Source organism: Protomyctophum bolini (genome assembly GCF_963924005.1).
Source record: "Protomyctophum bolini genome assembly, chromosome: 15".
In the NCBI taxonomy this organism is placed as follows: Eukaryota; Metazoa; Chordata; class Actinopteri; order Myctophiformes; family Myctophidae; genus Protomyctophum; species Protomyctophum bolini.
Genome location: NC_137876.1, coordinates 1,574,681 through 1,592,822, shown reverse-complemented (window position 1 = coordinate 1,592,822; position 18,142 = coordinate 1,574,681). Strand labels below are relative to the sequence as shown.

At 45.6% G+C, this 18,142-nt stretch overlaps 1 protein-coding gene across 1 annotated transcript; it reads left to right on the top strand.

Annotated features, from left to right (window-relative positions):
* Nucleotides 1-1,890: 1,890 nt before the first annotated feature.
* Nucleotides 1,891-14,365, top strand: LOC308329188 (kelch domain-containing protein 3-like; the record flags this gene model as incomplete). Its single annotated transcript, XM_080783391.1, has 3 exons — nucleotides 1,891-2,069; nucleotides 10,521-10,648; nucleotides 13,371-14,365. The coding sequence occupies 3 exons, from the start codon at nucleotides 1,891-1,893 to the stop codon at nucleotides 14,363-14,365; spliced, it is 1,302 nt and encodes a 433-aa protein (XP_080639517.1).
* Nucleotides 14,366-18,142: the final 3,777 nt, after the last annotated feature.

The window sequence follows — 18,142 nt, the reverse complement described above, 5'->3', positions numbered from 1 at the left end:
CGAGGGTGGCAGTGCAAACATTATGCGTAGGGCAACACGCCGAGGGTGGCAGTGCAAACATTATGCGTAGGGCAACACACTGAGGGTGGCAGTGCAAACATTATGCGTAGGGCAACACGCCGAGGGTGGCAGTGCAAACATTATGCGTAGGGCAACACACTGAGGGTGGCAGTGCAAACATTATGCGTAGGGCAACACGCCGAGGGTGGCAGTGCAAACATTATGTGTAGGGCAACACACTGAGGGTGGCAGTGCAAACATTATGCGTAGGGCAACACACTGAGGGTGGCAGTGCAAACATTATGCATAGGGCAACACGCCGAGGGTGGCAGTGCAAACATTATACGTAGGGCAAGCTGGACAACCAAATCAGCGACGTCCAAGTGTTGATGTTTCACGCTTACAAAATGTTTCGGGTGAATTTAAACACTAAGATTGTGATTATGATTTTACACAACCGCTTGTTTTTTTTTTTTGGGGGGGGGGGGTTTGAGGGGCGCAAGACCAGCGTATGTACCAGCTGAACATCACCGGGTTCAAATTACCTTCACTTTGTTTCTCCAAGACTTCAACCTGGACCTCTGTGGCACCCAGTCTGGTGTCTGTGGCATTCAGTCTGGTGTCTGTAGCATTCAGTCTGGTGTCTGTAGCATTCAGTCTGGTCTCTATGGCCTTCAGTCTGGTGTCTGTAGCATTCAGTCTGGTCTCTATGGCCTTCAGTCTGGTGTCTGTAGCATTCAGTCTGGTGTCTGTGGCATTCAGTCTGGTCTCTGTGGCATTCAGTCTGGTCTCTGTAGCATTCAGTCTGGTGTCTGTGGCATTCAGTCTGGTGTCTGTGGCATTCAGTCTGGTCTCTGTGGCATTCAGTCTAGATGATTGACACAGGGGTGAAAAAATGGGTTACAAAATCGTTGGATAAAAAATATATTAAAAAAAAGAATGTACACAATTTCTCCCTGTTTAAGTAGCATCTTAAACTAGGGGGTTTACTTGACTCTGAATCAATTCACAAAATGTGATGAGGTCATCCAATTTGGGGGGGGGGGGGGGGGGGGGGGCAGAGGAGGAGGGTGGGGGGTGAGGGGGCAGCTGGCGATGGAGTATTTTTCGTGTCAAAACAAAAATATGCTTGCAATGGATTCTGAATAATGGAAACAGCCCTTAGTTGAAACATGCTACTTGAAACAGAATGACACTTAAAGGAGAATTCCATGCTAGAAGGCCTTCTTACCTTTCTTTGTAGTTTGTTACGTCCCCACCAAAGAGGTCCAGGTGTTTTTTTGTGCAAAAGCTCCTTATTGGCTATTTCCCCTACCATAAGCGCTCAATTAATTGCATTGAATGGGAATTGAATGGGGCTATGGGGTGTTGTGCTAATTCGCTTATTTCCATCGAAATAAGTAGTAAAGTGTGCCGCTTGGGATATTATTTACATTATGAAGAGAGGATATATACAAAAAATATATAATTTTGAGTGATGGAAATAAGTGAATTAGCACCCCCATAGCCCCATTCAATTCCCATTCAATTCAATGCAATTCATTTAGGGCTTACGGTAGGGGAAACAGCCAATAAGGAGCTTCTGCACAAAATAACACCTGGACCTCTTTGGTGGGGACGTAACGACTACAAAGAAAGGTAAGAAAGCATTCTAGCATGGAATTCTCCTTTAAATAAAGAAATGTACATAAATTATATATATTTTTTAAATCCCTAATTCCTGTACCTGGCCTCCGTGTAGCTGAGCTTCTCTGTCTGCTGGACCACGGTGGCTTCCAGACGCAGAACCTCGTCCTCGCTGGCCGACAGCCTGGCCTCCACGGCCGCCATCGAGGCCCTGAGACGTCTTATCGCGGCCCAGACTCCACACTCCACACACAGTCGGTTCTCATGGTCAGGTTGCTGTACCATGCTAACAGTCTGAGCCTCACGGTCAGGTTGCCGTACCACCATGACCCTGAGTTGTCTCAGCGCGGCCCAACGAGGCCGGTCCAGTCGGTCCTCATGGTCAGGTTGCTGTACCAGGGTACCAGTCTGAGCCTCATGGCGAGCCTCAGACAGACAGAAGAGTACCAGCAGAACAGCCACACAGTATAAGAGCTTCATTCTGGAAGAGAGTGAGCGTGTCTGTCGGCGTCTCACAGCCTCCCTTTATGCCCCGAAAAGACACGTGGAGGAAGTGTGTCAATGTTGTCAGAATTACTGCAGGGAAGTCTGAGGTCAAGACGTTCCACAGAAAAGGGAAATAGAATCTCAAGAAGGGTGAAGTGTACCGCAGTTACTGTAACTCAATGAGTCATCATTATTTCATTATTTCATATGATTTATGATACGATGATACATGTGGAAAGTTGCGTTATTATTGCGACACGCCGGCGTGTCGCAATCATAACCGTACAGGCGTCTGTGTTGCAACACCAAAAGGTCGTGTCGGGACAAGACAGGTTTTTTAAGGTCGACCACATCCTCTGCTGTACAGCTTGTTTACATTTGATTGTGTCGCCAGATATGAGAATAACATCATAATTAAATGTGCGGATGATACCACAGTGATCGGACTAATAACCGACGGTGATGAGAGGGCCTATAGGAGGGAGATAGAGGATCTAACTCTATGGGGATAAGAGGGCCTATAGGAGGCAGATAGAGGATCTAACTCTATGGGGATCAGAGGGCCTATAGGAGGGAGATAGAGGATCTGACTCTATGGGGATCAGAGGGCCTATAGGAGGCAGATAGAGGATCTAACTCTGTGGTGATGAGAGGGCCTATAGGAGGCAGATAGAGGATCTGACTCTATGGGGATCAGAGGGCCTATAGGAGGCAGATAGAGGATCTAACTCTGTGGTGATGAGAGGGCCTATAGGAGGCAGATAGAGGATCTAACTCTATGGGGATCAGAGGGCCTATAGGAGGGAGATAGAGGATCTAACTCTGTGGTGATGAGAGGGCCTATAGGACGCAGATAGAGGATCTAACTCTATGGGGATCAGAGGGCCTATAGGAGGCAGATAGAGGATCTAACTCTATGGGGATCAGAGGGCCTATAGGAGGGAGATAGAGGATCTAACTCTATGGGGATCAGAGGGCCTATAGGAGGGAGATAGAGGATCTAACTCTATGGGGATCAGAGGGCCTATAGGAGGGAGATAGAGGATCTAACTCTATGGGGATCAGAGGGCCTATAGGAGGGAGATAGAGGATCTGACTCTATGGTGCGATAACAACAACCTCTCACTTAACACCAATAAGACCAAATAAATCACTGTAGACTTTGGTCTTATTCACAGACACAGACACATTCACATGGTCACTCAACACATCACAGACACATTCACATGGTCACTCAACACATCACAGACACATTCACATGGTCACTCAACACATCACAGACACATTCACATGGTCACTCAACACATCACAGACACATTCACATGGCCACTCATACACATCACAGACACATTCACATGGTCACGCATACACATCACAGACACATTCACATGGTCACTCATACACATCACAGACACATTCACATGGTCACTCAACACATCACAGACACATTCACATGGCCACTCAACACATCACAGACACATTCACATGGCCACTCATACACATCACAGACACATTCACATGGTCACTCATACACATCACAGACACATTCACATGGTCACTTATACACATCACAGACACATGGCCACTCATACACATCACAGACACATTCACATGGTCACTCATACACATCACAGACACATTGGGGATCAGAGGGCCTATAGGAGGGAGATAGAGGATCTAACTCTATGGGGATCAGAGGGCCTATAGGAGGGAGATAGAGGATCTAACTCTATGGGGATCAGAGGGCCTATAGGAGGGAGATAGAGGATCTAACTCTATGGGGATCAGAGGGCCTATAGGAGGGAGATAGAGGATCTGACTCTATGGTGCGATAACAACAACCTCTCACTTAACACCAATAAGACCAAATAAATCACTGTAGACTTTAGGAAGTCCAAACGTATCCACACCCCCATTTCCATCAAAGGGTCATCTGTCGACATAGTTGATAACTTTAAATTCCTTGGCATACACATCACAGACACATTCACATGGTCACTCATACACATCACAGACACATTCACATGGTCACTCAACACATCACAGACACATTCACATGGTCACTCAACACATCACAGACACATTCACATGGTCACTCAACACATCACAGACACATTCACATGGTCACTCAACACATCACAGACACATTCACATGGCCACTCATACACATCACAGACACATTCACATGGTCACGCATACACATCACAGACACATTCACATGGTCACTCATACACATCACAGACACATTCACATGGTCACTCAACACATCACAGACACATTCACATGGCCACTCAACACATCACAGACACATTCACATGGCCACTCATACACATCACAGACACATTCACATGGTCACTCATACACATCACAGACACATTCACATGGTCACTTATACACATCACAGACACATGGCCACTCATACACATCACAGACACATTCACATGGTCACTCATACACATCACAGACACATTCACATGGTCACTCATACACATCACAGACACATTCACATGGTCACTCATACACATCACAGACACATTCCCATGGTCACTCATACACATCACAGACACATTCACATGGTCACTCATACACATCACAGACACATTCACATGGTCACTCAACACATCACAGACACATTCACATGGCCACTAATACATATTACAGACACATTCACATGGTCACTCAACACATCACAGACACATTCACATGGTCACTCAACACCATACACATCACAGACACATTCACATGGTCACTCATACACATCACAGACACATTCACATGGTCACTCATACACATCACAGACACATTCACATGGTCACTCAACACATCACAGACACATTCACATGGTCACTCAACACATCACAGACACATTCACATGGCCACTCATACACATCACAGACACATTCACATGGTCACTCATACACATCACAGACACATTCACATGGTCACTCATACACATCACAGACACATTCACATGGTCACTCAACACATCACAGACACATTCACATGGCCACTCAACACATCACAGACACATTCACATGGCCACTCATACACATCACAGACACATTCACATGGTCACTCATACACATCACAGACACATTCACATGGTCACTCATACACATCACAGACATATGGCCACTCATACACATCACAGACACATTCACATGGTCACTCATACACATCACAGACACATTCACATGGTCACTCATACACATCACAGACACATTCACATGGTCACTCATACACATCACAGACACATTCCCATGGTCACTCATACACATCACAGACACATTCACATGGTCACTCATACACATCACAGACACATTCACATGGTCACTCAACACATCACAGACACATTCACATGGCCACTCATACATATTACAGACACATTCACATGGTCACTCAACACATCACAGACACATTCACATGGTCACTCAACACCATACACATCACAGACACATTCACATGGTCACTCATACACATCACAGACACATTCACATGGTCACTCATACACATCACAGACACATTCACATGGTCACTCATACACATCACAGACACATTCACATGGTCACTCATACACATCACAGACACATTCACATGGTCACTCATACACATCACAGACACATTCACATGGTCACTCATACACATCACAGACACATTCACATGGCCACTCATACACATCACAGACACATTCACATGGTCACTCATACACATCACAGACACATTCACATGGTCACTCATACACATCACAGACACATTCACATGGTCACTCAACACATCACAGACACATTCACATGGTCACTCATACACATCACAGACACATTCACATGGTCACTCAACACATCACAGACACATTCACATGGTCACTCATACACATCACAGACACATTCACATGGTCACTCATACACATCACAGACACATTCACATGGTCACTCATACACATCACAGACACATTCACATGGTCACTCAACACCATACACATCACAGACACATTCACATGGTCACTCATACACATCACAGAATATACATCACAGACACATTCACATGGTCACTCAACACATCACAGACACATTCACATGGTCACTCAACACATCACAGACACATTCACATGGCCACTCATACACATCACAGAATATACATCACAGACACATTCACATGGTCACTCATACACATCACAGACACATTCACATGGCCACTCATACACATCACAGACACATTCACATGGTCACTCATACACATCACAGACACATTCACATGGCCACTCATACACATCACAGAATACACATCACAGACACATTCACATGGTCACTCATACACATCACAGACACATTCACATGGTCACTCAACACATCACAGACACATTCACATGGCCACTCATACACATCACAGACACATTCACATGGTCACTCATACACATCACAGACACATTCACATGGCCACTCATACACATCACAGAATACACATCACAGACACATTCACATGGTCACTCATACACATCACAGACACATTCACATGGTCACTCATACACATCACAGACACATTCACATGGTCACTCAACAACGAGTACATCCTCAAGAAGGCGCAGCAGCGACTGTACTTTCTGAGGCGCCTTAAAAAATGTGGCTTAAGTACAAAAGGTCTAGTGATTTTTTATCGCTGTATAATTGAAAGTGTCTTAACTGGCTGCATCACAGTGTGGTACGGTAACACGACCGCTCAGGACTGCAACAGGTTGCAGAGGACCATTAAAACAGCAGCTAAAATCATCGACACTACAGAACTACCCAGTCTCCATAACATCTCCACCACTCGCTGTATGAAATAAAGCCCACAAGATCATGGAAGACACCAGCCATCCCGCAAATACCCTGTTCAAACCACTACCTTCCAAAAAACGCTACCAGAGCATAAAATCTCGTACGAGTCGTACCACCCGTCTCAGTAACAGTTTCTACCCCCAGGGGGCAGTCAGGCTGCTGAACAGCTGACCTCGAACTGTATTGCACTTCACTTCACTTGCACTTTTCTTTTCCTTTTTTGTGTCTTTTTCTTGCACTATAGATGTTTGTTTATGTCCGGACTAGCAATATAATACAACATAACTTCAAAAGCTGCTATTAATTTATGATTAATATTTATCTATTTATTTTATCGCTGTCTAGGACAGGGGTAGATCGGTGCAAATTTGGGGGATTCGCTACATCGTTTGAAAATTGGTCTGAAAGTCTTGGGATTTTTTTTGGCTTTAACCCCCGTGTCCTGTGTATGTAAGACTGAGAGTGTCCTGTGTATGTAAGACTGAGAGTGTCCTGTGTATGTAAGACTGAGAGTGTCCTGTGTATGTAAGACTGAGAGTGTCCTGTGTATGTAAGACTGAGAGTGTCCTGTGTATGTAAGACTGAGAGTGTCCTGTGTATGTAAGACTGAGAGTGTCCTGTGTATGTAAGACTGAGAGTGTCCTGTGTATGTAAGACTGAGAGTGTCCTGTGTATGTAAGACTGAGAGTGTCCTGTGTATGTAAGACTGAGAGTGTCCTGTGTATGTAAGACTGAGAGTGTCCTGTGTATGTAAGACTGAGAGTGTCCTGTGTATGTAAGACTGAGAGTGTCCTGTGTATGTAAGACTGAGAGTGTCCTGTGTATGTAAGACTGAGAGTGTCCTGTGTATGTAAGACTGAGAGTGTCCTGTGTATGTAAGACTGAGAGTGTCCTGTGTATGTAAGACTGAGAGTGTCCTGTGTATGTAAGACTGAGAGTGTCCTGTGTATGTAAGACTGAGAGTGTCCTGTGTATGTAAGACTGAGAGTGTCCTGTGTATGTAAGACTGAGAGTGTCCTGTGTATGTAAGACTGAGAGTGTCCTGTGTATGTAAGACTGAGAGTGTCCTGTGTATGTAAGACTGAGAGTGTCCTGTGTATGTACTGTAAGACTGAGAGTGCTTTAACCCCATGTGTCCTGTGTATGTAAGACTGAGAGTGTCCTGTGTATGTAAGACTGAGAGTGTCCTGTGTATGTAAGACTGAGAGTGTCCTGTGTATGTAAGACTGAGAGTGTCCTGTGTATGTAAGACTGAGAGTGTCCTGTGTATGTAAGACTGAGAGTGTCCTGTGTATGTACTGTAAGACTGAGAGTGCTTTAACCCCATGTGTCCTGTGTATGTAAGACTGAGAGTGTCCTGTGTATGTAAGACTGAGAGTGTCCTGTGTATGTAAGACTGAGAGTGTCCTGTGTATGTAAGACTGAGAGTGTCCTGTGTATGTAAGACTGAGAGTGTCCTGTGTATGTAAGACTGAGAGTGTCCTGTGTATGTAAGACTGAGAGTGTCCTGTGTATGTAAGACTGAGAGTGTCCTGTGTATGTAAGACTGAGAGTGTCCTGTGTATGTAAGACTGAGAGTGTCCTGTGTATGTAAGACTGAGAGTGTCCTGTGTATGTAAGACTGAGAGTGTCCTGTGTATGTAAGACTGAGAGTGTCCTGTGTATGTAAGACTGAGAGTGTCCTGTGTATGTAAGACTGAGAGTGTCCTGTGTATGTAAGACTGAGAGTGTCCTGTGTATGTAAGACTGAGAGTGTCCTGTGTATGTAAGACTGAGAGTGTCCTGTGTATGTAAGACTGAGAGTGTCCTGTGTATGTAAGACTGAGAGTGTCCTGTGTATGTAAGACTGAGAGTGTCCTGTGTATGTAAGACTGAGAGTGTCCTGTGTATGTAAGACTGAGAGTGTCCTGTGTATGTAAGACTGAGAGTGTCCTGTGTATGTAAGACTGAGAGTGTCCTGTGTATGTAAGACTGAGAGTGTCCTGTGTATGTAAGACTGAGAGTGTCCTGTGTATGTAAGACTGAGAGTGTCCTGTGTATGTAAGACTGAGAGTGTCCTGTGTATGTAAGACTGAGAGTGTCCTGTGTATGTAAGACTGAGAGTGTCCTGTGTATGTAAGACTGAGAGTGTCCTGTGTATGTAAGACTGAGAGTGTCCTGTGTATGTAAGACTGAGAGTGTCCTGTGTATGTAAGACTGAGAGTGTCCTGTGTATGTAAGACTGAGAGTGTCCTGTGTATGTAAGACTGAGAGTGTCCTGTGTATGTAAGACTGAGAGTGTCCTGTGTATGTAAGACTGAGAGTGTCCTGTGTATGTAAGACTGAGAGTGTCCTGTGTATGTAAGACTGAGAGTGTCCTGTGTATGTAAGACTGAGAGTGTCCTGTGTATGTAAGACTGAGAGTGTCCTGTGTATGTAAGACTGAGAGTGTCCTGTGTATGTAAGACTGAGAGTGTCCTGTGTATGTAAGACTGAGAGTGTCCTGTGTATGTAAGACTGAGAGTGTCCTGTGTATGTAAGACTGAGAGTGTCCTGTGTATGTAAGACTGAGAGTGTCCTGTGTATGTAAGACTGAGAGTGTCCTGTGTATGTAAGACTGAGAGTGTCCTGTGTATGTAAGACTGAGAGTGTCCTGTGTATGTAAGACTGAGAGTGTCCTGTGTATGTAAGACTGAGAGTGTCCTGTGTATGTAAGACTGAGAGTGTCCTGTGTATGTAAGACTGAGAGTGTCCTGTGTATGTAAGACTGAGAGTGTCCTGTGTATGTAAGACTGAGAGTGTCCTGTGTATGTAAGACTGAGAGTGTCCTGTGTATGTAAGACTGAGAGTGTCCTGTGTATGTAAGACTGAGAGTGTCCTGTGTATGTAAGACTGAGAGTGTCCTGTGTATGTAAGACTGAGAGTGTCCTGTGTATGTAAGACTGAGAGTGTCCTGTGTATGTAAGACTGAGAGTGTCCTGTGTATGTAAGACTGAGAGTGTCCTGTGTATGTAAGACTGAGAGTGTCCTGTGTATGTAAGACTGAGAGTGTCCTGTGTATGTAAGACTGAGAGTGTCCTGTGTATGTAAGACTGAGAGTGTCCTGTGTATGTAAGACTGAGAGTGTCCTGTGTATGTAAGACTGAGAGTGTCCTGTGTATGTAAGACTGAGAGTGTCCTGTGTATGTAAGACTGAGAGTGTCCTGTGTATGTAAGACTGAGAGTGTCCTGTGTATGTAAGACTGAGAGTGTCCTGTGTATGTAAGACTGAGAGTGTCCTGTGTATGTAAGACTGAGAGTGTCCTGTGTATGTAAGACTGAGAGTGTCCTGTGTATGTAAGACTGAGAGTGTCCTGTGTATGTAAGACTGAGAGTGTCCTGTGTATGTAAGACTGAGAGTGTCCTGTGTATGTAAGACTGAGAGTGTCCTGTGTATGTAAGACTGAGAGTGTCCTGTGTATGTAAGACTGAGAGTGCTCTGAGCAAAACCATTTTCATTGTATGTATACTCTGTATCTACTGTATACACATGACAAATAAACCTGAACCTCAACCTGAACCTGAACCTGAATCTCATCGAGTCATATTGGTGTGGTCGACCTTTGACCTTAAAAGGAGAAAGAGGCGCATCATCAGTATTCCTGACATTCCTCCCGTCATTCCTCCCGTCATTCCTCCCGTCATTCCTCCCGTCATTCCTCCCGTCATTCCTCCCGTCATTCCTCCCGTCAGCCGAGGACGGTGTATATAGTGCAAATTGATACTCATTTCCCCCCACTGTGTATCTCCTGCCTGAGGGCAAGACCTTACTTAACCCAGGGATTTTCAACTGATTATGAACCTGCAGGGACCACCACCACCCTGACTGAGAATCAACCTGTTGTGTGGCCCTTTAGCAGCCTGCATGTATTATATTGTTTATATGGGTAGTTAGGGCACATTGCCTAATAATGGTGACTCAACCAGTCCATCCTGTACAGTGTGTGGGTGGAACACTTTCCCGTACAACTGTGGAAGTTATTGACATCCAACTTTACAGTAAATGACAACATTGACGTGTCAGTTACACCTATTTGTGCAAATAAAGGCACTTTTTCCGTGTGATGCATATTTTGATAGCTTATGCCTCTCAACATATCTCATAATTGTACACATAACACGTCTGCCTATAGGAGTTCACATGCAGAGAAGCTTGAGTGAAGAGGTCATTTAGAATAGCAAGTCACTAAGAGAGCCTATAGGGACACTTTAAGATAGTCAGTGTGCAACAGCTGTGAGATCCTGCTATACATAGTGAGACATTGTGAGGTTTTACCACACTGAAGAATGCTTTGAAAATAAGACCACCTGTGGTAACTTGTTGACAAGAGGCAATGGAGCCTTAAGGGTCAACACACACACACACACACACACACACACACACACACACACACGCACACACACACACACACACACACACACACACACACACACACACACACACACACACACACACACACACACACACACACACACACACACACGGACAAGGTGACACCCACAGATTGGGGATGTATGAGATGGAACAGAGAATCAGTTAGAACTGTGAGTGAGGGGACAGCAGAGAGAGACAATGGGAACCTAGAGGCGCTCTGCCTGGGACGAAGGCCTAAATATGCTGTAACCATGGAACGAATGCTTGTAACCTGTAACTGATGGCTGATCAATACATGGAAAGAAGGAAATATGCCCGCTTGGACCTCCTATTCATTTCAGCAGCAACTCCAACAAAGGAATTAGGTAAATGAATCCACAGAGCCCTGTAAGAAAAGACACGTCAGCACTTTTTCCCGTGTCATCATACAGTAGCCTACATCACCAGGTCATTTAGTGCACTCGGTTTCGCAACTTTGCATGGTCAGGGACCACATGCAATACCGCCACAGACCACCAGTGGTCCACGGACCACCTGTTGAAAACCTCTGCTTTAAACCATTATATTTTAACTTAAGCTGTTAAGACCTACACAAAAATAGCAGATCTACAAGCTATAAGCTAAGCAAGTGCCACGCTATACGAGCGCAAATATTTGAATATATATATATATATATATATATATATATGCTTTCACAGCGAACAAAATATGTTCAGGTGGGGGTCTGGGCGTGCTGCCAAATGCGGATCATTCGATCATTCGCTCTGGAGAGGGAAGTCTGGAGCTCTCTGGGGGGTCCCCCGCGACCCGACTACGGATAAACGGTTGAAGATGGATGGATAATCCTGGTCTCTAAACTGCCTCCCCCTGGCCAGCCGGGGCGCCTGACGGAGGGGAAAGGAACTGGTTGTTATAACGTGTTCCTTCCACGCGCTACGACGTCCAACCAGGGAAACTCCCCCCTGTCGGGTGTAAAAGGAGCAACTTGGACACTCAGGCATGAAGGAAGCATGAGTTCAAGTCCGTTGCTCGCCCCTTGTCCCCCATATATGGGGACTAGGTTGGTCTCCCCTTGTCCCCCATATATGGGGACTAGGTTGGTCTCCCCTTGTCCCCCATATATGGGGACTAGGTTGGTCTCCCCTTGTCCCCCATATATGGGGACTAGGTTGGTGGAGGGTGTGTAGAGCCCAGGATCACATTAGATGATTGACACAGGGGTGAAAAATGGGTTACAAAATCGTGGGATAAAAAAAAAAATTAAAAAAAGAAGATGGATGGATGGATGTATAGCTAGCCTGTTTCTATTTATTCAGTTGAATACACAATGGTTGCACCACGGTGCGCTGTCTGTCACCAGCAATATGAGCTGTGATTTGACTTTGACAGCTATTTGCCGATGTATTCCTTATTCTATCAATAATGTATATAGGCTATACAGGGGCCCCTATACAGGGGTCCATTTATATTTACACACTCACTCCAGGGGCCCACATTGCATATTACTGTCGTAGCAAAAGTTTCCGATCTACAAGCTCAAACTGACACGTTTTAGTGTGACGTCACGTCATGCTGACACCGTCAGGTTAGACCACACAATCCATATTTGGGGCGTGGCTGACAGTCTATATATGGTCATGGCCGAGTCACAGTGACATCAGCGGCAGAGACACAGTATTTATAAGAGAAGGTGGAGCAGAGCAGCGTAACACCGCTGGAGACGTTGGGAGGAGCAACAGAGACCCACATTCTGGAAGGACGACAGAACCAAAACGTCTCTTCAGAACTCTATCCATTACAGATCGGTTGATATCCAGTGAAGTTGCAGGTCTGTCAGATCGGTTGATATCCAGTGAAGTTGCAGGTCTGTCAGATCGGTTGATATCCAGTGCAGTTGCAGGTCTGTCAGATCGGTTGATATCCAGTGAAGTTGCAGGTCTGTCAGATCGGTTGATATCCAGTGCAGTTGCAGGTCTGTCAGATCGGTTGATATCCAGTGTCGAACGATGCAGTGGACGGTGTTCCGGAGGAAGGATGTTTTCGGGCTGCAGTGACCGTGGGTCGCCACCAGGTGTTCTCGTTCGGAGGCTGCGCCGATAAGCCTCACGTGCACGTCGACGGGCTCATCAACGTGCACGTCTTCAACACGGTGTCTCTGACGTGGAGGGAACTGCCTCCCGCAGTGACACCTGGAGGAGGAAGACAGAGTCACCCCGAGGTTCCCTCCTGCCGTGTCACTAACCAGACGGCGGTGCTGGTGGGAGACAGCGTCTACGTCTGGGGAGGGTACAACTGCTTCACGTTGACGTCCTGCAACGTGCTGTATGCATTCGATGTCGACGCCCACACATGGTCCAAACACAGGGTTTCTGGGACAGTGCCCGAGGGGAGGTGGGGCCACTCGGCCTGTGCCGAGGGGAAGGTCATGTTTATCCACGGAGGACACAGGGACACCAATCCTGCATTCAGTAATGACGTGTACAAGTTGCACACCGGCACGATGGTCTGGACTGTGATTACCACCGGAGGAACTCCACCACCCGCTTCGTTCCGTCACTCTGCCACCGTCATCGGGACAAAGATGTTTGTGTTTGGGGGCCAAGGGGACGAGGGGGAGAGCTACGACACCATCAGAGTGTTTGACACGGAGACCGACCGCTGGCTGGACACTCCTTCTGCACAGCCTCGGCCAGAAGGACGCTGGTTCCATTCAGCCTTTACCTACAACGGAGAGCTGTACATATTGAATGGCTGGAACGGTGCAAAGGCGTTCCATGATCTGTGGAAATGCAGTCCGGAGACTTTCTCCTGGAAGGAGGTCAAGCTCAAGGGGAAGGGCCCGTCACGGACGATTAACGGCGGCTGTTGCATTGTGGGTAATCTGTTCCTGTTCGGAACAGATTACCTGTCTACGGAAGGCCTGTTCATCTTAGACTTGAGTCCTAGTCTGAAGACATTGTGTAAGCTGGCAGTTATTCAGTACGGTCTGGATCGGTCTGAACTCCCACATGACGTCAGGTGGGAAGTGGCAGCCATGATCGGATGAAGAATAAATTAAATATGGCCTGAACCGCTGGCCATAGCGTCACCTAGGTGCATAAAAAAAAGAAAATAAAATCTCTCTCCTCTCCTGAACAGTTGGTCTTTCCGCCATGACTGTCTCTGCACAAAAAGAGTCGCATATTATTTGAACGGGGGACACCCCCTACCCTGTTGAGGCATCCACAGATAAATACTGTGAAAATAGCCATTAGCCAATAGCAATGCGAGGCGTTGTGAGATTGTAAATCGGCTATGTGCTAAATCGTTGTCTCCTCCTTATATTATTTGACAGTTTGGCCAATGTTTGGACCAGGTTTTTTTCTGTAGCTTGTCTTGGCTTACCTTTGATGCAGTTAAAGGTCTTTTTTCATTTAATTTTAGCCACTTGGTCACATCACACGGTCTACACAGGGTAGCAGAATCCCCTCTTACTTTTGTTGTGCTGTGGTTTTGTTGTAGTTTTGTAGTTAGGGTCTCAACCAGCCCTCCCTCCTTCCCTCCCTCCCTCCCTCCGGATGGACGTATAAACCAAGAGGTTTTTTTGTCCGTCCAATTTGGAATGCCACCAGAATAGCACTCTACATCTTTAAGCGGTGATTTATTATGAGTACACTATAGTGTACGTTCTCCACCTATGGAGTTCCTGAACAAGCCTTCGTTTATGTAGCCTAATGTATTATAAAACATATAACCAGCCCATGGCACGCTCTGCCTGCATGCTCTGGGCTGCCTCCATGCGTTGGTAGAAAGCAGGCAGCGCGCGATGGCCACAACCACGTTGTGTTCTGGAAGCAAAACCCCGTTAGCGTTGCGTGAAGAAGGGGTTCTTCTTCTTGTACGTGGGGGTGACTGGTCTAATTGGCAGCCCGTTATACCGCCACCTATAGCGACATTATAGCGTTTTCATGAAGTGTGCGTTCTCCTGTAAAGGGTCGATACAAAATGAGAACGCAACGGGACTTTGACGTTTCATCTGGAGATGGTCGCCGTCTAAAAGAGGCAGCATTCTCTTCCACTTGGTCTGTGTCTCCTAGTTCTGTGGAAACCTCTGCCTACCCGTGACCCTAGAGACGTGAGATGAACCGCCGATGAAGTCTCCAAAGCATCAGAAGAAAGAAGAAATTGATCCAAGTGACAGGACGTTCTATCTAGTCTGACGGTGCGTGCAGGACTTCAAAGCACGTCTCCCGTTTCCCTAGAAACGCTGAGGAGACACGGTGAACGAAAGATGTTCAATATGTGTCTTATAGACGGGAGTCGCCAACATGTCCGTACATGAACAACCGTGTCTGTGGTAAAGACTTGGTGTTGGGTTAGTTAGTTGGTTCTGTGGTAAAGACTTGGTGTTGGGTTAGTTAGTTGGTTCTGTGGTAAAGACTTGGTGTTGGGTTAGTTAGTTGGTTCTGTGGTAAAGACTGGGTGTTGGGTTAGAATAGTTGGTTCTGTGGTAAAGACTTGGTGTTGGGTTAGTTAGTTGGTTCTGTGGTAAAGACTTGGTGTTGGGTTAGTTAGTTGGTTCTGTGGTAAAGACTTGGTGTTGGGTTAGTTAGTTGGTTCTGTGGTAAAGACTTGGTGTTGGGTTAGTTAGTTGGTTCTGTGGTAAAGACTGGGTGTTGGGTTAGTTAGTTGGTTCTGTGGTAAAGACTTGGTGTTGGGTTAATTAGTTGGTTCTGTGGTAAAGACTTGGTGTTGGGTTAGTTAGTTGGTTCTGTGGTAAAGACTTGGTGTTGGGTTAGAATAGTTGGTTCTGTGGTAAAGACTTGGTGTTGGGTTAGTTAGTTGGTTCTGTGGTAAAGACTTGGTGTTGGGTTAGTTAGTTGGTTCTGTGGTAAAGACTTGGTGTTGGGTTAGTTAGTTGGTTCTGTGGTAAAGACTTGGTGTTGGGTTAGAATAGTTGGTTCTGTGGTAAAGACTTGGTGTTGGGTTAGTTAGTTGGTTCTGTGGTAAAGACTTGGTGTTGGGTTAGTTAGTTGGTTCTGTGGTAAAGACTTGGTGTTGGGTTAGTTAGTTGGTTGGTTCTGTGGTAAAGACTTGGTGTTGGGTTAGTTAGTTGGTTCTGTGGTAAAGACTTGGTGTTGGGTTAGTTAGTTGGTTCTGTGGTAAAGACTTGGTGTTGGGTTAGTTGGTTGGTTCTGTGGTAAAGACTTGGTGTTGGGTTAGTTAGTTGGTTGGTTCTGTGGTAAAGACTTGGTGTTGGGTTAGTTAGTCGGTTCTGTGGTAAAGACTTGGTGTTGGGTTAGTTAGTTGGTTCTGTGGTAAAGACTTGGTGTTGGGTTAGTTAGTTGGTTCTGTGGTAAAGACTTGGTGTTGGGTTAGTTAGTTGGTTCTGTGGTAAAGACTTGGTGTTGGGTTAGTTAGTTGGTTCTGTGGTAAAGACTTGGTGTTGGGTTAGTTAGTTGGTTCTGTGGTAAAGACTTGGTGTTGGGTTAGTTAGTTGGTTCTGTGGTAAAGACTTGGTGTTGGGTTAGTTAGTTGGTTCTGTGGTAAAGACTTGGTGTTGGGTTAGTTAGTTGGTTCTGTGGTAAAGACTTGGTGTTGGGTTAGTTAGTTGGTTCTGTGGTAAAGACTTGGTGTTGGGTTAGAATAGTTGGTTCTGTGGTAAAGACTTGGTGTTGTGTTAGTTAGTTGGTTCTGTGGTAAAGACTTGGTGTTGTGTTAGTTAGTTGGTTCTGTGGTAAAGACGTGGTGTTGGGTTAGTTAGTTGGTTCTGTGGTAAAGACTTGGTGTTGGGTTAGTTAGTTGGTTCTGTGGTAAAGACTTGGTGTTGGGTTAGTTAGTTGGTTCTGTGGTAAAGACTTGGTGTTGGGTTAGTTAGTTGGTTCTGTGGTAAAGACTTGGTGTTGGGTTAGTTAGTTGGTTCTGTGGTAAAGACTTGATGTTGGGTTAGTTAGTTGGTTCTGTGGTAAAGACTTGGTGTTGGGTTAGTTAGTTGGTTCTGTGGTAAAGACTTGGTGTTGGGTTAGTTAGTTGGTTCTGTGGTAAAGACTTGGTGTTGGGTTAGAATAGTTGGTTCTGTGGTAAAGACTTGGTGTTGGGTTAGTTAGTTGGTTCTGTGGTAAAGACTTGGTGTTGGGTTAGTTAGTTGGTTCTGTGGTAAAGACTTGATGTTGGGTTAGTTAGTTGGTTCTGTGGTAAAGACTTGGTGTTGGGTTAGTTAGTTGGTTCTGTGGTAAAGACTTGGTGTTGGGTTAGTTAGTTGGTTCTGTGGTAAAGACTTGGTGTTGGGTTAGAATAGTTGGTTCTGTGGTAAAGACTTGGTGTTGGGTTAGTTAGTTGGTTCTGTGGTAAAGACTTGGTGTTGGGTTAGTTAGTTGGTTAGTTAGTTAGTTGGTTCTGTGGTAAAGACTTGGTGTTGGGTTAGTTAGTTGGTTAGTTAGTTAGTTGGTTCTGTGGTAAAGACTTGGTGTTGTCTGTGGCAAGTTTCTTTATTCCGTTTTACACACCATTATAATGTTCCGTGTCCCCTGTTGGCTTGGTGTGAAATGTGCTACTGTGTCCCTCATGGGGCTCCATTCAAAGTCTGATTCCCAGTGAATGTTGGCTGTGTTTAGCATCTCTACGGCTGTGGAGTTTTAGTCATGTTGTTTTGATACAGAATCAAAACAACTTGTCTAATATTCTGACGTCATGTTTAGACCTCCAGGAAAATCCGCGTTGAGGTTCTTGATCCACTGCTTGTGCCGATCACCTCGACTCACTGGCCTTGGAACGTCTCGGGATCCCCCCCCCAGCCCGGAGGAAGTCACTAATGTTGCTCTGCAGAGGGAAGTCTGGAGCTCTC